This window comes from Triticum aestivum, chromosome 3A (assembly GCF_018294505.1).
Source record: "Triticum aestivum cultivar Chinese Spring chromosome 3A, IWGSC CS RefSeq v2.1, whole genome shotgun sequence".
NCBI lineage: Eukaryota > Viridiplantae > Streptophyta > Magnoliopsida > Poales > Poaceae > Triticum > Triticum aestivum.
Window position 1 is genome coordinate 493343199 of NC_057800.1, and position 23417 is coordinate 493366615.

At 44.9% G+C, this 23417-nt stretch overlaps 3 protein-coding genes and 1 pseudogene across 4 annotated transcripts; 3 read left to right on the forward strand and 1 right to left on the reverse strand.

The window, feature by feature from the left end:
* The first annotated feature begins 1014 nt into the window (after positions 1-1014).
* LOC123061808 (atherin) lies at positions 1015-5638 on the forward strand. Of its 2 annotated transcripts, none has more exons than XM_044485084.1 (7): positions 1015-2003; positions 3584-3877; positions 3946-4099; positions 4478-4558; positions 4691-4743; positions 4832-4898; positions 4985-5638. In XM_044485084.1, the coding sequence occupies exons 1-3, from the start codon at positions 1148-1150 to the stop codon at positions 4026-4028; spliced, it is 1233 nt and encodes a 410-aa protein (XP_044341019.1). In that variant the 5' UTR covers positions 1015-1147; the 3' UTR covers positions 4029-4099; positions 4478-4558; positions 4691-4743; positions 4832-4898; positions 4985-5638. The 2 variants fall into 2 exon arrangements, with proteins under 2 accessions (XP_044341019.1, XP_044341018.1); XM_044485083.1 differs by having other exon boundaries at positions 1025-2003; positions 3959-4099.
* A 1834-nt stretch (positions 5639-7472) lies between these two features.
* Positions 7473-12206, reverse strand: LOC123061809 (probable LRR receptor-like serine/threonine-protein kinase At3g47570). The gene is made up of 2 exons (XM_044485085.1): positions 8318-12206; positions 7473-8221 (listed from the first exon to the last, which is right to left on the reverse strand). Exons 1-2 carry the CDS (start codon positions 11211-11213, stop codon positions 7833-7835), a joined length of 3285 nt encoding a protein of 1094 aa, XP_044341020.1. The 5' UTR covers positions 11214-12206; the 3' UTR covers positions 7473-7832.
* Positions 12207-12379: 173 nt separating this feature from the next.
* Positions 12380-15503, forward strand: LOC123061810 (uncharacterized; annotated as a pseudogene).
* A 2056-nt stretch (positions 15504-17559) lies between these two features.
* Positions 17560-20709, forward strand: LOC123061811 (peptidyl-tRNA hydrolase, mitochondrial). Its single transcript, XM_044485086.1, has 8 exons — positions 17560-17881; positions 18653-18737; positions 18863-18930; positions 19008-19058; positions 19140-19213; positions 19974-20032; positions 20114-20190; positions 20355-20709. The coding sequence occupies exons 1-8, from the start codon at positions 17663-17665 to the stop codon at positions 20469-20471; spliced, it is 750 nt and encodes a 249-aa protein (XP_044341021.1). The 5' UTR covers positions 17560-17662; the 3' UTR covers positions 20472-20709.
* The last annotated feature ends 2708 nt before the right edge of the window (positions 20710-23417 follow it).

A 23417-nucleotide genomic window follows, 5' to 3' on the forward strand; every position in this document is an offset into this window, starting at 1 on the left:
AACAAATAATAGAATTCATAAACATTAGAATCTAAAAGGAACTCAAAATTAAAGGGGAAATGTTACAAATCAACTGACAGATTACGTCGCTTGCATTGACCGCCTCCCTTTGTTGCCACATGTCCCGTGTGCGCCCTAGTACAGTGCACCCTCGAGTTTCTAGAAATATCCGGGGCAACTCTGTCCCCTTCCTCTAGTGTTTCACCCTCGTTCTTTCAACCCACTTTTTTCGATCTGGATGAAGCCCAAATACTAAGATCTATGCCGGCTACTACAAGGTGCATGCATGAATGGTGTTTGGAAGGCGCTGATGATGCGGGCTAGGGCTCCGCTCGCCACCGCGTGCTTGGCAGATTCATGCCCGTTGCTGCAAGGTGCCGTTGATGCGGGTCAGGGCACCGCTCACCACCGCGTGCTTGGCAGATCCATGCCATTGCTGCAAGGTGCCGTTGATGCGGGCCAGGGCACCACTCATCACCCATGCTAGGCAGATTCATGCCCGTTGCTGCAAGGTGCCGTTGATGCAGGCCAACCCCTTTCTCCTTTCCTCCTCCTCTCTCCTTACCCCCCTCTCTTTCCACAAACGAGCTCCCAAACCAACTCTCATGGCGTTCTCTTCTTGGGTGCTTTTCTGCAATAATACCTTTATTGTAAAAAATTCTACAAAAAGAACTATGTATAAAATTTCATAAAAAACATTCTGCAACAAGACCTTTGTTAGGATTTTTTTTTTACAACAAGAGCAAATTCTGTACCAAAACTTTTGTGCAACTAGATCTATGCTGCAAAAAAAATTATGCAACAAGATTCCGCTCAATGCGCTAGATCCAACTGCTCGCGACTTGGCCAATCTTTTAAAAAGTTCAGCTGACTAGCACGCCTCAAATCAAAGAGACTTGGTTTTATCTATTTGATCCGATATACATCGTGAGAAGGCACGGAAAGGCGATTACATCTGATACGGGCTCCCAAATTTAATTTGGCAGGACATTATCTAAGCCATCGAGGAGGAAATTTAACCAGCCGGCACGGAACTCATCACACCCGATCTACACGTACACACAGCAAGCCGGCCCCGACCGACCCCGAACCAGTTCGTTCCGCCCGGTCGCCGCACCACCCGCCGCCTCAAACACCGGCGGTGGTCATGCCGCCTCCGCCTCCTCGGCAACCCCCGCCCCCACCTCCTCCGCCGCCGCCGTCTTCGCCCCCTCCTCTCAGCGCCCACCGCCTCCCTCTCCCGCCCGCGCCGTCCTCTCCCACCTCGCTCCTCCTCGCGCCGGCCCCCTCCCCGTCCCGCGCCTTCGCGCTCCTCTTCCCGGACGCCTCCGCGCGCCTCTTCGCCTCCCTCCCCGCCCCCGCCCCCGCCTCCGCCGCGTCGCCCGCCCCAGCTCCCACCCCTGTGCCCTCCCCGCTCGCCGCCGCCGCCTGCTTCGCGCTCCTGCTCCCCTCCTCCCACCTCCTCTTCCTCTCCGCGCACCCGGCCCCCTCCTCCCCCGCGGTCCACCTCCGCGCCTACTCCCTCGCCTCTGCTCGCTTCGCCCCCGCCCCGCTCTCCTTCAAGCGCCACGTCTCGCCCTCCAGCCTGCCCCTCCACGGCCTTCCGTTCGGCCTCGGCGTCCGCCTCGCGGGCGGGGTCAACGCCGTGGCGCTTCTCTCCCTCGCCGCCGGGCAGATCTGGGTGCTTGCACCGAGGATGGCCGCGGACGGGAGGACGCTTGAGCTGCACAAGTGTGCGGTCATCCAGCTCGAGCCAACGCGGCCGGTGTATGCCATGGAGGTCGCCATGGGGAGGCTGCTGCTCGGCGAGGCTGGCGGCGTGCGCGTGTTCCCACTGAGGAGTTTGATGAAGGGTGGGAGGGAGAAGGAGGGGAGGAAGGAGGGTGCCGCGGCATCAGCAAAGAAGAGCTTGCATAAGAAAAACGGGATTCTGAATGGACTGATTGTGCCAGTTGGGCGTGGTAGTGGCGCCCGAGGTGGTCAAGGAGGTGCTGCTTCCGACTGTGAGTATTTCCCGCTTCTGTGAAGCTTTGATTCCGTTTTATAACCAGACAATCAAAGAACTAGCACTAAAGTAATTAGGTTTGCGCTTCGTCGCCGACGATTGCGGGCGCCGTTATCTTCCTGAAGACGTTGTCGTGGTGCTCCTCTGCGTGCCAGGGTTCCGGGTGAAGACCCTTGTTCCTTTTGGACTTGGCAACGGCGACGGTTTGCGCCGTTTTCCCTGGGGGGGGGGGGGGGGGGGGGGCGTTGTCGTGGAGCTTATGTGTTTAGGGCACCGTGTAGCGCTGCACTCAGTTTTCCCAATGCTTTCTTTTGGTAGCGTAGTCGTACTTCTGCTTGATCCGACTATCTTGGGATCGGCATTGTTTGAGGGCTACCCCACCATCTTGTATCGTTCGTTCGGCCGTGTACTTCGTTTGATGTTTCCTTTATTATATATAAAGCGGGGCGAAAGCCTGTTTTGAAAAAAAAAGTAATTAGGTTATCAGCTAGGTCTCATGCTCAAAGGTGTGTCTTTGCTATGTGACTTCATATCCGAGTGTTCACCTCGGATGTTCAAGACAACGTAAATGTGCCAGTGGAAATGATGAAATATGAAATGTCTTATCAATTCATATTGTAGGAGTATTTCTTTTTCATTGCAAACAAGGAATATTTGGTTATTTCCATTAATTTAATTGTGTGCCCCTCTAGTTGTCCCACACTTCACTTTCTGTTTGCTGGGTCAGTTAATGGTCTTCTTTTTCATATATGACAGTAAAGGAGCAAAAGCTGGAAGCGTATTTTTCCTGTTATAAGCAAACTATTTACATGTCTATGTTATGCCTATTCTTATGTTATCTCGGCCCCATTTTCCCCAACTGGTGGCATTTTTTTATGAGCAAACATATTTGAATTGACTAATTTGCATCTAAGCCATAATCATTTCAAACTCAAAATTCCGTAGAGATAAACAACATTCGTTACCGCATGGTAATTCGTTATGTGGATGGGCACCAGACAAACTTTTATTCTGTTCATAGTCATAGATATTGCTAGGTGCTCACATATGTTGCGTGCCATATTTACTAGGACTGTGCTGATGTAAATGGCAAATAAATAGAAGGTGAGTACTTCACTGGGTCTTGGGGGCAGGTCCGTGCAGACATGACGATCAATCCTGACCTGTACCAGTACCAACATCTCCTGGATTAAATTGATTTATTTCTTGAGCCAAATCTACCGCGTAGGATTTCTAGTAGTATATATTAATAAGTACTCCCTCCGTAAAGAAATATAAGAAATATAAGTTTTCTGATTCCACTAGCCTCTCGAAGGACCCCTTGTCCAGAGGATGTACTGTATGTGAATAATCACTAGGACGTGTGTCAACTATATAGCATTCTCAGATAGTTACACAGCAATTCATATCTGGTTCCTTTCAGACACGCTAACTTACAAGCAAAACTCGTAATTGGTACTGCTACTAGAGTTAGTTGTATTCATAGAGTCTTAAACAAGGTTTATGATTCTCCACTTGTACTGCTTGCAGCTGTATTTTCGCAAAATCAATTAATATGTTTCCAATTTATTCTTTCAGGTAAGCTTACAACCTTGAGGGTAAAACAGAATTCAGGGAGCTATTCATCTTTCTTTTTGGCATTTAATCAAGAGGATCATAACTCTCAAGGTGGTGTTAAATTGATAAAATTAGTTAAAGCTGTTTCAATCCAACCTTCTTCCAAGGACAAGTTTTTAGTACTTGATTCAGCTGGAGTGATACATGCCTTCAGTCTTCGAAATGCTGAATTGGAACCGGAAGCTGCCAAAACATGTTTTTTGGATTGTGCCATGAAAGTCCAATTGTTTGCTGTTTTCCCAAGTAGCTCTACGAGTGAGTTTTTGTACTGGCTCTGTTCTTTTTACATTGTGGTGGTTTACTTAATTAATAAATGTGTTCAGAGCATTTGTGCAGAGACACAGATTCTTTGGGTTTCAGATGGTGGACATTCCATACAAATATTGTCACCATTGCCGGCATTTGATGTCAAGTCTCCTAAAAGCGACGATGATTTTAGTGATGAGGAAAGAGAGTTAGCAACCATTAAGCTCTCAGGTTTGTAGCATTGACTTGGTTCTTTTGTTCTCGTTATTTTTTTAATTCGTAACTTAGTCAGATTCTTTAAAAAGTGTGTATTTATTGTCAATTTATTAGAATTCTGAAATGTACCGCCTATTGAAGTATTAGTTCAAACACTGGTTTACATCATTTACATGTTTAACCTCGGAAGTTTATTCACAGTACTTAAAAAACACATAGTAATTGTTCAGAAGAGTAGCATTACCTATTATTCACTTTTTATATTGGCCAGTTTTCTTATCTTCCCACAGATAATGGGAGTGAGTTCATTTGGTTTAGGTGGTCTATATAGTGCTTTCCAGCAGGTAGATCATAACCTTCTTTTCCAGGGGATTAACTTCTGTTGTCCTGCAGCTACTGAAGCCATCTTCACTAGTGAAAAGGTTCAAGACATTGTACATATCTCCAAGGATTCCGTGCTTATCCTTGGCCAAGGTATGAGATAGTGATGTATCTTGAAGCTGAACATTTTGGATTGTGATAAATCTGTTGATATATCGGTTTTGTTTCAGTTCTTCCTTCTCTTATTTTCAATTTTTCTGAACATCATAAATGCTGTTTTTTCAGGCAACATGTTTTTATATGGAACTGCTTGAATTTGGCTTGTTATCATATTCGTGGTAAATCTATCTAAAGAACTTTCTGTCTTTTCCATTTTCACATTCATTGGTTTAGTCTACACCCACATAATTTTTTTTTTGATATCAGGTGGAGACACAGCTGTTGTTTAGATCATGAGTGTGCAGTTTTGGATGGTTTTTTGGCCAACGACAGGGTGGGTTCAATGATTAATAGCTATTTATCACTTGGAAGGCCACTCTTGTGTTGTTCTCTAATGCTTCCCCCTTTTTTCAAGTGCAGTGTTTGTTAATCTTGAAGACATACTTGTTCACCTGTTTTTGGAAGTCATGAGCACCATTAGTCTTTTAATTTCAGTAAGCAGAGTAAAACTCATGACTTGGATGACAACCAGCAAGAGTTGAAAGGTGCAGGCCATTCTATGCTGTCTCGACTGTCTGAAAGCAACATTGCAAAACTCGGAGCCATCTTTCAGCACAGCTCGTCGATACTTCTGAGCAGGTGATGCCACATTATGCAATGCGTGGATTACAACAACTGGGCTGTTGTCTATTCACATTTCTGCACGCCGGGACAAGGGCATTTCTGGTTGCTATGGCTGCACGAAGGGGTGGCTGCAGGCTGCAGCCCTGTGCCCAGGCTCAGCTGTGGTTGATCACCGCCAAGTGCCGCTCCCTTGGTGGTGGACTAGGAGGTTAATCCTACTGCAGCAGGGAGACTGGGCTGTGGAGCTGAGTGTGGTGTGTTCTTTCTTGTAGTAGTTGCCAGGCTCTGGGTGCCTCAGAAACCAATAATGTAGCACTATTTCTGTAAGGTCAGGCCTAAGCTGGAACGATTGGTAAGGTCGTCCATTTAATTATGATGTGAGTTTTGCTACAGCCTGCTAGTTTGTGGTTGTTGATGAATAATATCGAGACCTAGTTATTTGTTTCCTTTTGTTTTGTTTGTTCGTTCACAAATATAAGATGTTCTGGATATTTCAGTATGGACTAAATATATACTGAAATGAGTTAACAAAGGGAAAATGCATTGCAGCTCTCAGGTGCCACATACCCCTATATGAGTATAGCATTAAGAAAAATATCAGGAAATTTCAAAAAAATCTGAAATTTTGGGATATGAAACACGAGTGCACATTGTACATCCGTGTTCATTTTCGTGGGGAATGGATGATTACGATCCGACATATGTTACACCTAGTTTTTTTTTGCTACACATACTTTTGTCTTTTTACTGACATTACCACGGGTACCCATTCCTCACGAAACTGAACACGTGTGTACAACGGGCACCCAGGTTTCATATCTCAAAAATTCAGACTTTTTTGAAATTTCCTAATATGATTTTTACTGCCATATTTATATAGGGGTGTGTGGCACCCGAGAGCCACAAATCCTCTTCCGTTAACAAAGACACTAGAACGTGTCTATATACATTCGGTGTGCAAAAAAGTTACTGTAAACATCTTACTCCCTCTGTTCACTATTATAAGATGTTGATGCTCCATTTCACTCATGGGCGGCCGATACCTGGTCTAGTGGTCTGGTCATCGAGCTGCAGTGTTCTGTAAAATGGGCTCTAAATTTCCAGGGCATGAAATTGATCTTCATAGTATCATACTCCATGTTTCGTAATGTAGTGCGTATATTAAAACATTACAAACTTTGACTATGTTTATAGAATATGTATATTTAAATTAAACAATGCATATCATTGGATACATAATCATTTATATTTTCATGTTGTATATGTTTAAAATTGTATATGTAAATGGTTTTCTCTTTAAACTTGGTCAAAGTTTGGTTAGTTTGACTTTAAACAAAATCTATACACACTATGTTATTGAACGGATAGAGTATATGCAAGTGATTGCTTTATTTATGGATGCTCGTAACAGGCGAAGGTTCGTCGGGGAAGGTAGCACACACGAACGTTTTAGGTGACACTTTTAGTTCTGAGTGGGTGGTAATTTCTTCAGAGTGACATGACATTTTTTTCTAGAGAAGACATTTTTCATTTAAGAACTGCTGTCGTTTGATTTTTCTTCACAACTAAAACTTTTATCAAATGACGTTCGCTTGTCACCCCTCTCCCAGCGAACATCAGCTGGGTAACATTACCGTTATTTATTTATTTCCTCCCCGTTGCCGCACCAATTGTTGCTGTGATTTCAAATCGATATGGTAGGTGTATTTTGTCTATTCTGGTGACAAGTGACTGCCGCCACTTCCGCCGTGCAGGACGATACCTCCTTTTCCTTCCTCAAATGTTTCATCCAGCCGCCTACCAGCTCTCGGCGCGACATTCTCCGGCCCCGCTTCAATCTCCCCCTCGTTCTCATCTTGGTATTTCTTTCCCTTCTACCCCCCGGCTCATCCCATAGGGAGTACGTGGTTGCCGCCTTTGGGCTCCTCCTACACAGATCAGCCCCTGCTTGCTTGTGCACACGCTATCCATGTCCCATGCACGCACACGCAAGGTGTTTGATAGAATGCCTATGAGGAAATGAACTGTGGATTCTTAATTAATGATCAGGTATGCTTTGAATAATTTGGGCTGGTGGTGGTTAAAATGCTTCTTTTTAGCGAGGGAAAGTTTAAATGCTTTAATTTCTTAATGCCTTATTTGGCTTAGAGCAGGTGCATATTCGTGAGGACCTGAAACATAGTCTTGGTAAAATTGCTGTCTGACTTGTAGTCTTTTATACAGCATTCTGAAAGCATGTTTGAAGGAATATCTACTACGTATAGCACTTAAAGCCTCCAGTTCTATGAAAGTAGTTGGATGCTCTTCACCTGCTTGCTACTGAGAAATTCTTTCGTATTCTCTTTTGTGACAAGAGAACTAGTCTAAGAAAATGGACCAGGGAGACCTGAAATACTTGAGAACGCCGGACAGGCTAGAATACAAGCCGAGAATAAGTTGTTAGACTAGCCACAATTCCACCTCTATGACATTATCTCCTTGTACTTAGCTCAAGAAGTAGATTATCAACACCAAGTTATACAATTGACGCGTTACAGTTCTATTTCTACTACATAACTGGCATATTATTCTTATTGCCATTAACTCAAGAAGTAGATGATCTGTTCTAGGAGATATGATAGCAGAAGGTGGTTTCACTCGCCCTCTACCTCATTTGCAAGCAGTAATCTACCTTTACCTTGTTCAGCTTCACTACCACCTTGTCCATTGCGGTTCTTTCATCAGGCATCGTTGATGAGCACTGTAAACTCAACTCTATTACAGATGCAAGGCATGTGTTGAGAATGATAGACTGCTCTCTCGATGTGCTTTCATCGCTAGCATGGCAATCACTCTTGATTCCTTGTGATAGAACTTCGTTGTCGACAACATCTATAAGCCTGGTTGGAAATGCTTTAGTAACCCATTGCCGCAAGCTGAGCTCCTCACCGAACAGCGGGCTAGTGGGTCTTTTCCCCGTGAAGACCTCCAGCATCATGATCCCATAGCTGAACACATCGCTCATGCGTGATGCTTTACCAGTTGATCCATACTCTGTTCATTACGCATATGAAAACATAATGGAAAATAAGAAAAAAAATCTTTATTTGTAAACGTTTGGTTTGTTGAAAAGATAGGTAAGTTCAATACCTGGTGCCATGTAGCCGATTGTTCCGGGCAGGTTTGTTAACGCAATGGAGTTATCATCACCCAACAACAACTTGGCAATGCCAAAGTCAGCGATGTGCGCAGTCATGTCTGCGTCCAGCAATACATTGCTAGGCTTCAGATCACAATGAAGAACAACCTCGGTGTGCTGGTGGTGGAGGTACTCCATCGCCATCGCTACATCTAGCATAATTTCTAACCTCTTGAGGAACCCCAAACCCTGAGGGCTGTTGCTTGAGTGCAGCCAACTATCCAAACTCCCATTTGGCATGTACTGGAGCACCAGGGCCTTGAATTCAAAGTTGGAGCAAGTGCTAAGTATTTTCACTAGGTTCCGGTGACGGGCCATGCGCAGAGCACGACACTCTGCATCAAAACTCACAGAGGCTCCTTCATGTTGCATGTTGAGCACCTTTACTGCAACAATTGATTCGTCATCCAGTTGTCCCTTGAAGACTTTGCCAAAGTTCCCAGATCCAATCAGATTGTCCTCACTGAAGTTTTCTGTAGCACGAACAAGCTCGTGGAATGATATTAAGCGGTAGTTGATTATGTTGGATTCCGAGGGAACTGATGTCTTTTTGCACTTCTTGATCTTTGTTCTGATTAATATGCACAAGCAGGTAGCCAAAATTGCAACTCCCCCGGCTACAGGAAGTATAATTTTTATCAACGATTCCGGTGATTTATGATGGCTCTGACAGGGTGAAATGCCTAGACGTGAGAGGCCACAGAGAGCATCGTTTCCTCTCAAAGACTGAAGTGTGATGTTTGAGAAAATTCCTCTATCCGGTATCGGACCATCTAGTTTATTGAAAGAGAGGTTCAGGCTAGTGAGGAAGGTCAGATTGGCCAGTGACTTTGGTATGGTACCCCGAAGGGAATTGTATGATAGGTCCATGGTCTCTATGCTGACTAGCTCTCCAAATGAGTTTGGGATTTGTTCCTGGAATGAATTGTTTGACAGGTTCAGGTAGGTGAGCATCTGGAGCCTGCCCAAGGAATCCGGTAAGCCACCGGTCATAAGATTGCTTGAAAGATCCATTTGAGCAATTTGTTTTACTTGGCTAACATCTCTCGGCAGTGGACCAGTCAGCATGTTGTATGCCAGATTAAGACTGATGAGCTTTGAGAGGCGCCAGAGACTGAAGGGTATGGTCGAAGACAGTGAGTTAAGAGAAGATGTCATGTACTGCAGCTCACTTAGATTACCCATAGTGCTCGGTATCGGGCCAGACAACTGGTTTTTATCAAGATATAATCGTACTAGGCGTGTTAATCTGGAAATTTCTTCTGGGATGGCGCCGGTCAAGGTGTTGTTGGCAAGGTTGAGTTCTTGGAGATTGTTCAGTGTAGTGACGGATACAGGGATGGTCCCGCTCAGTTGGTTTCCGTCGAGATCAATTGTGGTAAGGCTGCTAAGATTTGCAATTGTATCTGGAATGCTCCCTGTTAGGCTGTTAGAACTTGCTATGAAGTACTGGAGTTGTGAAGTAAGGTTTCCCAAATAGTCAGGTATGCTTCCTGCAAACGAATTGGACGATATGCCAAGGGTACTCAGGTTCTTGCAGTTGGAGAGTGCATGGATAAAGTTTAGCTTCCCGCTAAGCTTGTTTCCATCCACATACAAGCCTGTAAGACTACGAACATTCCCAAACGTGGTTGGAACTGATCCAGTGAAGGCATTGAGTGTCAGATCAAGAGTTTTTATGCTTGATATATTGCCTATGGATTCAGGAATTTTACCTGTTAGGAGGTTTGTCGAAAAGCTCAAGTAATTGAGGTTTCTCAAATAGCCTATTTGAGGTGGAATTTCTCCTTCCAGCTGGTTGACACTAAGATCAAGCATGACAAGGTCTGTGCGGTTGCTTAGCTCAACCGGGATCTTACCGACGAGGTTATTTGCCGACAGTAGAATAGTAGAAAGCCGAGGCATTGTTGCTAACCATGCCGGTACAGGACCAGTGAAGTTATTAATGGAGATAGAAAGAAGCTCAAGTTTGTTGGATCTGGCCAGTGCCGGCTGGATTGGGCCAGTAAAATGATTCGAAGAAAGACCTAGTTTTTGTAGCATGGGGAGGCTAAAGCTCTTGTTGCCAGGGAGGGAGCCGAAAAGATTGTTGTTCCCCAAACCGAAGATTCGGAGCATGGACATGTTAAAGATGGCAGCAGGGACAGTGCCAGTAAGAAGGTTGAGTTCCAGGACAAGGATTTCAAGCTTCCTCAAATGGCCAATGGCTTCAGGTATGCTTCCAGCGAGCCTGTTCCTGCCAAACCATATGACGCTCAAATTGGGCGTGTTGTTGAAGAGGCCTATAGGTATGGTGCCACTCAGGTCGTTGCTGTTGAGGTTTATGTACCGGAGGTTGCGCAGCGCGCGCAACTGTGTGGGAATGGCCCCGGAGAGTGAATTGTAGCCGATGTGTAGGTACTGGAGCTCGGTGAGGTTGCCGAGCGCCGAGGGGATGGTACCTGACAGGCGGTTCTCGTCGAGGTCGAGGTGTCTGAGCCGCGCGAGCCGGCCAAGCTCGGCAGGGATCACGCCGGCCAGCCCTGTGTTGCTGAGGTTGAGGTGGGAGATGAAGGAGAGGTTGCCAAGCTCCGGTGGTATGGCGCCTCCGAGTGGCATGCCGGGGAGCGACAGCGCGGCCACACGCCGCCCACGGGCGTCGCACGAGACGCCGAGCCAGCCACAGAAGGGCGTGCGTGCCGTCCAGCTGCGACGCAGGACGCCGCGCGGGTCACGCACGCTGGTCCTGAAGGCCAGCAGCGCCGAGAGGTCGTCGTCGGTCGCGTTTGCTGGCTGATCAAGCGCGGCCGTGCCGGGCAGCAGCAGCGAGAAAGCCACCGTGGTCAGTACTAGGACAAGAAGAGCCATGGTGGTAGCGTGATGCGCGTGGTTATGCCTTCCGTGTCTCCAGGCCAGGGATGCATTGCGAACTTGAAGAAGCCAGTGGTGTGCTGGGAATTTAGTGCAGTCGCCTTCTGAGTAGTTGATTATCGGTGCAGGGGAACATCAGCAACTCTACATACTGTGCTGGGGTGGAATGGCAGCCCATGCTCCGTTTACTCGGTCCAGAAATCAGATGCTACGGTTCACATCTCTGCAGGCGTTCTCAGGCATATGGTCAGAGAAATGGAAATCCCGGCTTTGGCATGCTCTGACCTTCCAGCATCAGCGTGGTTAGCACAAGAGCCATGGTGGACTAGCGGCAGCGTGGAGCTTCATCGAACGGGTACTACTGTACTGCTACTTGAGATGCATGCATCTGAGGCTTTAGATAGAGACTTTTGAGCGCCGCTTGAAAGCCATTTTCCTTGTGAAGAGTTGATTGTCCAAGCAGGGAACATCAGCTGTACCGTGCTGGAGTGGAATGGCAGCCCATGCTCCCTGTTCGGTTCATGAATCAGATGCACTTCACATCCTCAAAGGTCCTCATCGTTTGACTTGTACTCAACTCCAGCCTAGCCACCCAGGCCAGCAGTGAACGGCATGACCTGAGAAATGGAAGTTCCTCCTGGTTTGGCATGCTCCGACCTTCCGTGCCCACGCGTCATGGAGAAATTCCAACTTAGCATGCACGACTGAATCTGATGCGGCCACACGGAAAAAAGTCTCAGGGTGCAGACCCGGTACGCGATGTTGCCGTTGACGGTGACAGAAGTACAACTTGCTGTCTTTGTGAACCCTCCATCAGTCGGTGCGGCGAGACTGCACGGCGCCTTAACACACTGGTTACGACTCCTCGTGCCGCAGAGTTAGCTTCTGTAACTCTCACACTTGTATTGCCTGGCCTCGATGGGCTTATATTATACTGTGTTACAACAGAGGTACAGAGAGGGAGAGAGGGTACAGCGGCAATACAAGCGTGAAAGTTACAGAACCCAACTCGCAGCTGCTCCGATAGAAACACTGGGAAGAATTACAGAGAGCAACTATATATTGTCATAGGAAGAATTACAGTCAGTACAAAGAGCTAGCTGACCCAGCTAATGTCAGAATTTATGTTGTTGCTCTGTTTACTGGTGTTTTTTCTTTTGAGGAGTGAAGCAGGGTGCTCTGCTTTATTTCCTTACTTCGTTATCTGAGCACAGTAATTTGCCTTGATCTTGTTCAATTTGACAACCACATCATCCATTGGCAGTCTCTCATCAGGTGCAGTCCTTGAGCAAACTAACCCCAACTCGATGATGGACGCCAGGCAAGCATTCAAGATGGCGGAGGAATCCTCGGAGGGATTGCTTATCTTATCCATACCGTGCTTTGGTACATCTTCCAGCAGGCCACGGTCAGTGACACTGGAGAGTTCATATTGGAATGCTTGGTTAACCCACTGCCTTAAGCTCAGCTCACCAGCAAACATTGGATCAGTCGGCTTTTTCCTCGTGAAGACTTCAAGGAGAACAATCCCAAAGCTGTAAACATCACTGAAGCGTGATGCTTTCCCGCTTGATCCGAACTCTGTTCCATGCCAAAAGAAAACCAGTGAGCTTTTATAATGGATCAAAACAATCGGAAATATCTTATCAGACTTACAAGGGAAATTACCTGGTGCCATGTATCCTACAGTGCCGGGCATGCTCGTTAACACGATAGAGTTGTCGTCTCCAACCAGCAGCTTGGAAATCCCAAAATCGGCAACATGTGCAGTCATGTCCATGTCAAGCAAAATGTTGCTCGGCTTTAAATCAAAATGCAGGACAACTTCGAAGTGCCGGTGGTGCAGATACTCCATTGCCATTGCAACATCCAGCATGATTCCAAGCCTTTGCAGAAAACTAATGTGCCTCCGTTCGCTTGAATGCAACCAATCATCTAAGCTGCCATTAGGCATATACTCAAGAACCAATGCTTTGAAGTCAAGATTAGAGCAAGTGCTAATTATCCTGACCAGGTTCCGGTGCCGGGCCATTCGTAATGCACGACACTCTGTGTCAAAGCTCTTTGAAGCTACTTCGTCTTGCATATTGAGAACCTTTATTGCAATGACAGACTCATCATCTAGCTGACCTTTGAAGACTTTACCAAAGCCTCCAGCCCCTAGCAGGTTATCATCACTGAAGTTGCTTGTTGCACGGACAAGTTCATGGTATGAGATCAACTGGTAGTTCGTCAAGTCTGTGTTTGAGGGCAGTGACATCTTTCCTTGCTTATTCAGCTTTCTTCTAACCAACATGTACACGCAAGCTGATAAAACAAATAATGTCACTACTGCAGGTAATATGACTTTCAGCAGTAGTTGTTTTGACCTTGAGTGTGAGTTGTTCTGGCATGGCGATATTCCTTCCCTTGGAAGGCCGCAGAGTGCACTGTTTCCCATCAATGATTCGAGAGTGATGTTGGAGAACACACCTCCTTCTGGTATCTGTCCATCTAGCTTGTTGAAAGAGAGGTTCAGGTTGGCAAGATAAGTGAGGTTGGCCAATGACTTCGGAATGGCACCAGAAAGTGCATTGGAGGAGAAGTCTAACTCCTCAATACTTAATAACTTTCCAAGTGAGTCTGGTATTGATCCTTCTAATAAGTTTCTGGACAGATTCAGATTGATCATCATCTGCAGTGCACCAAATGAAGTTGGGATATCACCTGATAGCTGGTTACTCGACAGGTCCATCTCGGTAATTGCAGTCAGTTTCCCTACATCTTCCGGCAGGGAACCACTGAAAGAGTTCTGTGACAAATCAAGCTCAATTAGTTTTCGTTGGCGCCATAGACTTGTTGGTATGGTTGAAGATAACGAGTTGCGGGATAGTGTCATAATCTGTATCTGGCTTAGGTTACTGATGCTACTTGGAATGGGACCAACGAGTCTATTGCTGTCAAGATGCAACTTAGCCAGGCTTGTTAACCCACTGATTTCTGCTGGGATGGTGCCGGACAAGCTATTGTTGGCAAGGTTGAGTTCTTGGAGATTGCTCATTGCAGCGATTGGTGTGGGGATTGTCCCATTCAGCTGGTTTCCACTGAGCGACAGAGTCATTAAGTTGGTAAGATTGGCAAATGTACCTGGGATGCTTCCCGTGATCCTGTTGTTATCTGCTATAAAAGTCTCGAGGACTGTGCTAAGGTTTCCAATGTAGGCTGGCAGACTCCCTGTGAATGTGTTGTTTGCCATGCTGATTGTATTCAGGCTCCTGCAATTTGAGAGTGCAGACAGGAAGTCGAGGTTCCCGCTGAGCTGGTTCCCATCAAGCCAGATGCGACGAAGGTTCAGCAAGTTCCCAAATGAAATTGGCACCGATCCAGTCAAACCATTTCCATAGAAATCTATGGTTGTGAGGTTAGAAAGATTGCCTATGGAATCAGGAATGGGACCTGTTATTCGGTTGTTGGCAAAGCTCATAAACCTGAGGTTTGTCAACCGTCCAAACTCTTGTGGGATTCCCCCCTCAAGTTTGTTCTGGCTAAGGTCCAAACGGAGAAGCTCAGTGTGGTTGCTCAGTTCCACAGGGATCTTTCCAGTGAGGCCATTTGTCGACAAGTAAATTCTTGTGAGGTTCGGCATTGTCGCCAACCATGATGGCACGGGACCGGTGAAATCATTCACGGCGAGGGAGAGCGTGTCAAGGTTCCGACACGCCGAAAGACCTGGCGGGATAGGTCCCTCAAACTGGTTTTCATTGAGGGACAACACTTCCAACATGGGGAGGTAGAAGCTCTCATTTCCAGGGATTGGACCTGAGAGATTGTTCCTTGTGATGGCTATGACCTGCAGCTGGGACATGTTGAAGATGGCAGGAGGCATGGGGCCTGAGAGAAGATTGCCTTCCAGGACCAGCCACTCGAGCTTCGACAACGAGCCGATGCTGTCAGGAATCGCTCCCGTCAGCCGGTTCGACCCGAGACGCACAACGCGCAGATCGGGCGTGTTGTTGAACAGGCCATGCGGTATCGGCCCGCTCAAGTCATTGTTTGACAGTCTCAGCGACTGAAGTTTCCTCAGGTTTTGAAACTCGTATGGGATTGCGCCGAAGAAGTTGTTGCTGTCGAGGTAAAGAGACTGGAGCCCTGTGAGGTTGCCAAGGGTGGAGGGGATGGCACCTGACAAACTGTTGTACGAGAGGACGAGGTTTTGGAGCCGGGGCAGGCCGCCAAGCTCGCTGGGCACGGGGCCGGCGAGGCTCGTGTTGCTGAGCACGAGGCTGGAGAGGAAGGAGAGGTTGCCAAGCTGCGGGGCGATGCTGCCATGGAGCGGCACGCCGTCGAGCTCTAGGCCGGTGACGCGCTGCCCGCGGCGGTCGCATGAGACCCCGACCCAGGAGCAAGGGGACGCCGCCGCGGTCCAGTTGCCGGCGAGGATGCCGAGAGGGTCCTCCACCTGTGCTTTGAAGGCGAGCAGCGCGGCCAGGTCCGTGGCGTTGGACGACGCCGGCTGCGCCGCGCCACATGGCATCAGCGAGACGAGGAGCGCCGCCATGCAGAGGCAGAGACGAGCGGCCATGGATGTGGAGAGGTGAAGGTTGGTGAGGGAATATGGGGCGTGGTGCGCTGGTTTTGGACGTGCCATCGATCAGTGGGCTCAAGTGGCTGATAACTGAAACTGAAAAGGAGGAGGAGCCGTCCCTCCAACTTGCTCCCATTATTTAATGACGAGGAGTGGAACAGGCGTAATGCTGCTGCAGTAGTCAACATGTTCACATGCATCTGACCACACACGGCTGCTTCTTGGAAACGAGATCTTCCTTCAGGTGCTAGAGCTCTTTCCTTCATTGGATACCTGAATCGGATTCGGAGGCACCGATGCAATTCAAAAGTTGAGATTGATCAGCTGATTAACAGAACAGAGATGATTCTGGTTCTACTTGATCGTAGGTGGAGCTGATCCTGGTTGTCGGAGACGCACCATCACGCCAGTTTTCAAATGGTTATTAGGCTCTAGACTGCACACATTGACACATTATTGACGCTGGTCGGATCCATTATACAAGTGCAAGTTGATGATAGCATAGTTCTTCTGGCTTCCTGGGCTCTCTCAGAGTAAAATACTCCCAAGTGCGCGTCATTCGCATCTTTATCGTCGTAGCACCGTATCTGAGTGAGTGAGCTGTGCACCTTTCTTCTTTCTGAATATGGTGAGAAGCTGTTGTTGTAGTGCTTGTGTTGTGTTGGACCGACCTGGCATCAGACTATTCCATGGCCCATGGCTACTTCAATAATTTGAATTTTGGTGCTGTTCTTATATGAGATAATTGAAAAATAAACAACTGACGGAAGTGGGTGTTGGGAAGTTCGGTAAGATTTTGGGCTCAAGTGTTAATGATAAGTAATAACTGGTAGCTGATGCATACTACTACTACTACTACTACTACTACTACTACTACTACTACTACTACTACTACTACTACTACTACTACTACAATTCACTCAACCGTGAAGTTGAGTATTCGATCATCGGGACCGAGATTTTAGCGACGAGTTTGTGAAGTTTCTCCCCCTGAACCTTGCATATCCCTAAGTCTTATCATACCGATTCCACACACACATCTCTCAAAGGATGGCGCCAATAATGATTTAGTGAACAAATCAGCAATATTGTCACAAGACTTAGTATGCTCAATAACAAAGAGAGAGAAATGTTTTGATAAGTTTGCCTCGCTAAGGGTATGCCACTTGCTTGCTAGATTATCTTTTATATTATCTTGTTTACCAGGATACTAATATCATTCTCCATCAATGTAAAACTTGCATTATATAGTTTTATGATGTATTAATATTGTATTTTACTTGTTGGTGACATTTGAAAACTCAGTTCCCTATTTGTACATAACAATGAAATGCCTAAATTTCCCTAAAAAAACAATGAAATGCCTAAAAACATGTAAATTATTGCCTAGTGGTGATACACTATCAATGTAGTGATTGTTGATTGTTATTATTACAACCACAGATGGTCATATTTTTTTGGTCGAAAACATGCCAACATATGAATCCCTAGTCCAGACGAAAATGACAGTAAAGAAGGACCGCTAATTGGATTAACTACTTGTGAAATAAGTAGTTTTCTTTTGAAAGTGAAATAAGTCTCTTTTTAGAATCAAGTTTTTTTTTGAAATAAGTATTTTCTTTAGAATCAAGTTTTTCTTAGCAATAAGTCTTTTTTAGGTTAATTTTGATAAATAAGCCTTGTTTTTTTAGCAATGAGAAATAAGTCTTGTGTGTGTGTGTGGTTAGATTGGGCCAAACGACCAATTCATCTAACTACCTACTCCTACATGGTTAGCCCATTTAACCTAACCTAAGAAGCCCAGCATTCCTCCGAGTTCAGGCCCCTGTCCCATCCAAACACTACCGGTGCCCAATTGGTAGTGCCGGCGACGACGGCGGCGATGCGGCTGCTCTCCGGCGCCTCGGCCTCCCGCCTCCCCTCGGCCCTCCCCTTTTTGGCGCGGGCAAGGCCTAGATGTGTGTCGCGCTATTCCTCCGCCTCCGCTTGCCGGGCCGCCTCCTCGTCAGCTGCGCCCGTCGGTGACGGCGGCGCGCGGAAGCCGTGGCTGTTCGTTGGGCTCGGGAACCCCGGGAAGATGTACCAGAGGACTCGCCACAACGTAAGCTTCCGTACATGCTCTATTCACTGTAAAACCCATCATTCTGCTCGGTGGGATTGTGGAATTATCCTAGTTACTCGTGGGTTGAAATGTTGAGAATTGGTACATATTGGAGTTGGACGCCAAAATAGTTGCACGCTTTGATTAGTGAATGGTGAGGTCGTAGGCATGAACATTTGGTATGTGATTGTAGGAACATGCCAGCAGCAAATTTGCGAGTGTAAAGCTGCTTTCTGTTTTAGCAATTTTGCGAGTGTAAAACTGCTTTCTGTTTTAGCTGGCCGATTGAAGATATTGTCTTTGTGATGGGCTGTTAACCTGTTGTTGATAAACACATTTTGTAATCATGGTGGTTATCAGAAATTTCATGTTATACTATCTCAGTATGACAGTATCCGTATCTGAATGATCGTCTAGACCAATCACCACTTTTTGGGTAAAGAATTTGGAACAGCCAAGTGTCCTAGCCAGATACTTATTTATCCAAGGTCATTATGCTATAAAAGTACTCCCTCCGTCCCAAAATAAGTGTCTCAACTTTAGTACAACTTCAAAGTTGTACTAAAGTTGAGACACTTATTTTGGGACGGATGGAGCATATATTATGAAGGATACTACACTTTATAGGCAGCAAAACTGGTTATTCTGCACTGCTTGTCATTTGGTTTAAGTTTGCTCTTGTTTCGTACTTTGTTGTATAGAATTGAATTGCACATAACTTATATCTACAGTATCTCTATTTAAGTAAAGGCCGTATCCATTTTTTCACAGGTTGGATTCGAGATGATTGATGCTATAGCAGAAGCAGAGGGTGTATCACTCAGCAGTATGCAGTTCAAGGCAATGGTTGGCAAAGGTAATATTCCCACCAAAGTTTTCAGGATAATCTATTCCTGATTATTTAACATCGCTATATGCATGTTACTCCTTTAAAATTCTGTAGGTGCATAGACATTTGTAAAATTGTTTGTAATCGTTCAGGTCGTATCGGAGATGTTCCTATCATGCTTGCCAAGCCGCAAACATTTATGAATGCAAGCGGTGAGTCTGTAAGTACAATGCTTGCAAAACAAACTTGAAACTACTTCTTCCGTTGTTCCCTTGTTTGACGCCCTGAATTGTACAGGTTGGGCAGCTGGTTTCATATTTCAAGATACCACTTAATCAAGTCGTTGTGGTAAATGTTAATCTTGATTTGGTTCCTTTTATCACGGATCGTTATAATTTGGTTCCAACATCATTCTTCTCTTCTCTGCAGATGTATGATGATCTGGATTTACCCTTCGCAAAATTGCGTCTACTGCCAAAAGGTGGACATGGCGGGCATAATGGGTACTCCAGTCTTTTCTACTTCTTTAATGAAACACATTTCCTGTATAAATACATAACCTATTGTCCGGTCCTTTATTTTACGAACTATAGGATGAAAGCCTCATGACTTTGTAGACATATAATCGCTAAGCACTCTTAAGTTTAACTAAGCAAAAACATAGAATAATCATATACTTTTTGGAACTGTTCTTTGAACTCAGTGCAATGTAATGGCATTGTTATCTTAAAAATTGATTGTAACTTGTAAGGTTCCAGGCTGTGTTGATGTTATGTACGCACAGTACATGGTCCACCCAATGCCAATTTAGTGAAATGATTCCCGTGATCTCTTAGTTAGGAAGTTTTGAATTAGGAAGATATCATTTTGCTTGGTCCTTAAGCCAAGTAGAGATAAGATCTATGATTTGTTCCTTAGATTGGATTGTTAGGCCTCTATATAAAGAAGACCCTTTGTAGAATAAAGCAAGCAATAATTAGGAGAGTAAGAAAAAATTCTTCTGTCTAACCCCCAGGGGCAAGAGCCTCTCCTTAAGCCTAGTACCCAACAGACAAAATTAGCATGCTGACATTTGTACATTTATTTCTCCCTCATATAGATCTTATTACCAACAGTAAAAAATGTAAATGTAATAATTTTTATCCTTGTGAACCTTTCCTTTGTTATTGTTCTGGGAAGAGCTTGGGAGAACCTAACAAAATAGTTGCAATGAGCTGGAATTCTTTCTTGTATTTTTTGTTCTGACGAGCTATTTTTCTCAAGGATGAGAAGCATTATCAACCATCTCAAACAAAATCGTGATTTTCCACGTCTAAGAATTGGTATGTCACTTTGTCAGTCACTTTTCTCCTTTTCTAACAATGTTACTATTGTCTGAAATATTCTTGATGATATTGGTGCAGGCATTGGACGACCACCTGGGAAGATGGATCCTGCCAACTTTGTTCTCAGGCCATTCACCAAAAAAGAACAAGAAGAGGTTTGGAATGCTTGATAGAAATTTAAAATATTTGATATTTACCGCTTCTCTGTCATGCTTAGGCACCATCGCCTATCCAGTGTATATGCTTTCGAAAAAATGATCTTTATATTGATTCAAGTGCGGCACAACCGAACAATAATGCAAGTAATCTGTTTCTGCAGCTTGATTTCACATTCCATAGGAGCTTGGAAGCAATAAGAATAATGGCACTTGAAGGATTCAACAAGAGCGCTACTTTCGTGAACACTGCCCAGTCATCCGAAATGCTGAATAGATGACAGGCCAATTCATTGTTTCTTGTGCCAAAGCGATTGAGTTTAAGTGATGAACTAGAGTTAAGGAACTAGATAGGGGTGTTCAGTTACTTGCATTGTGGCCATCTTTCCTGTTAGAAGACCCCACGCTGAAAACTGAAGCTTTATTAGTGCATATACGGCAATATTGGATGATAATAATCTATTTATACCAGCAGTGTGAAACATTGTGAACTAATCAATGCCACAACATTTGAGTTTATGTATACTGTTCCTGCCATGTTCATTAGTATCTTCTAATTTTACAAATCAAGAAGCATACTAGTCTGCAAATCGACTGACATATATACTTAAAAAAACAAAGTCTTGTATTCGTCCGATCCTAACCTTAATTCAAAACTGCGATATTTATTTTGGATTGCAGGGAGTAGTACATAGTTTTCGTTGTATGTACTCATGCCGATTGAGCGATCTCGGTTGCTGACCTCCACTCACTGAACCGGGCAAAAAGGAAAAGAAAATGAAATGACATGAAAGAAAAGAAAACGAAAACGAAAACGAGACCAGCACCGGGTGTCCGTTTCTTTCTCCTGTCGTGACACACGAGCAACGCCATGTCTGACTGAAAACACGAGGGGATATTATTTCCATCTCGGGAGAAGCCGGGTGGAGGCGTCGAGCGTCGTTGGCACTGTAGGTGCGCTGCGGCACATCCCTCAGACGCGACCACCTGTGGTGCCGTGAGCCCGGGGCCCTCGACGCTTCCCTCCAGCCGTCCAAAATCGATCTTCAGCGGCGCTCTCGATTCCATTCTCCACGTTCTAAATGTTCGGGATAATCTCTCGTTTTCGTTCGATTTTCCACGTTCCGGAGAGGGATAAGTTCGTTTTGCCTTATCGGCTCTGCCAGAAGCCACAGCTCAGGTTGCCTTTCGTACAGCTCAAGCATCGACCGCGAGACCGGATATTTGATGATCCACCCTTGCTCCTTCGGGCTCGGCGATCTTGGTTGGGTACCGGATTCAGAGTGAAGGGGTGAATGTATGTAGACATCATCACCTTATAAATTTATTAAGGTGCAGAATTGTGATTTCAAGCCACACAAGAGGATAGTAATAATTGTTTTAACGACATATGTAATTTCTGAACGTTAGGATTTTGACGAGCAGGTGCGCTACCACCCAGGCTAAGCCTACTTTTGTGTTTCTGATTCCAGTTAGCTGACTTTTATACTCTGTTTGATAGAGACAAAAAACAACAATGTTTTTCACGAGGGGGCAGACCCATGGACAAGTTATTTCAAGGATTGATGCATTGTGTTTGTACCTCTCGAGAAATGAATGTTTCTCTTCGTGTAGAATTCAAACTCCAGTCATTGTATTGTGTGTAAACCCGAGGAAAAAAATGTTTTGAAATATATGTTGGGTAGTATGATAATTTACACACCACCAACCTGGTAATTTACATACAAACATTGCAATAATTTTTTGACCCTTTTTTATTGTTGAAATATAAGATCCGATAACTTACGCGGCAACACCATAGTAACCTTTTCTTTACCTGAAAAAATGATACAATATACCCCTGGTTTTTCCGTGTGAATAGCATGGTAGTTTAGGAATCGCATACCTGATAACTTGCGTGCCAACACCGCGACAATCTTTTATTCACCAGGAAAAAAGTTGATGAAATATACCCCGGTAACTTATGTGTGAATAGCATGGTAATTTACACACCGTGAACCTGATAACTTATGTACCTCGGGTCTGGTAACTTTGACGGGGGAGGGGAGTTTGTTGAAACATACAACGATAACTTCCGTGCAATTATCATGGTAATTTTCACACGCTGACCTGATAACTTACATATCCTTAGCATGGTAAGTTTGACCCAAGGGGAAAAGTATGAAACATAATCCGATAATTTCTTTTTAAAGAGCATGGTAATTTATGCACCACATCCTTCATAACTTACCTAAAAACACCGCGGTAACTTTAGACCGGGATTTTTTTGTTTGAAAACATATCGCTGCTAATTTCTATGTATATGATGGTAATATACGCACTGCGGACCTGGTAGCTTACGTACAAACATTGTGTTTAACTTTGACCCAAAGAGAAAACTGTTGAAGCATACTCCGATAATTTCTATGTAAGTAGCATGGTAACTTTCGCACCATGGACCTTCTAATCTAGGTACAATCATCATGGTAACTTTGACCCGAGGGAATTGAAAAACATACTCATGATAACTTGGGTGTAAATAACATGATAATATACACACCGTAGACCTGTTAAGTAAAAAACAACGCATTAACTACAAAGGCATCTGTGGTGACTTTTGTCAATCTCAAGATGAAGTGTTGGCCTAGTCTCTCGGATGCTCATAGGGGCAGGGTGTCCGTGTGTACGTTTATAGGGGTTAGCATATGTGTGTGTGTATGAGCGCCCGCATTTATATTGTGTTTAAAAGAAGAACTTTGATCGAAGGTGGGGAGGGGACAGAATTGTTAAAAAAAATATCCGGTACTTATGTGTAAATATGGTATGTGTGAACCGTAGACCCGATGATAACTTCGACGCATTGATAAAGTAGTCGAAACATCCCCGTGATAACTTCGGTGCAAACACTATGATAAGTTACGTACTGTTGTGGTGATAGCTTACGTAGTCCAGGCGTGGTAACTTTGGACTTGAAAAAAATATCGTCATAACATACCAACATGGGATCTCGTTTCGAAAATCTTATCGCGATGAATTTTTTATGTGAAAATGGATTTTCAATCAGAGCGACGGTTTGAGCTACAAAACATTTTAAAAATTAAAAAAAAAGAAAGAATTTAGAATGACATCAGCTTTTCGTCCTTTAGTGCATATATGCATGTAATTAAAGGGAGGGATGCACGTGAAAAGAAAATTAGTCATTCTATTACATGCACATATATAATTAGAGTAAAGTAAGGATCGTTTTT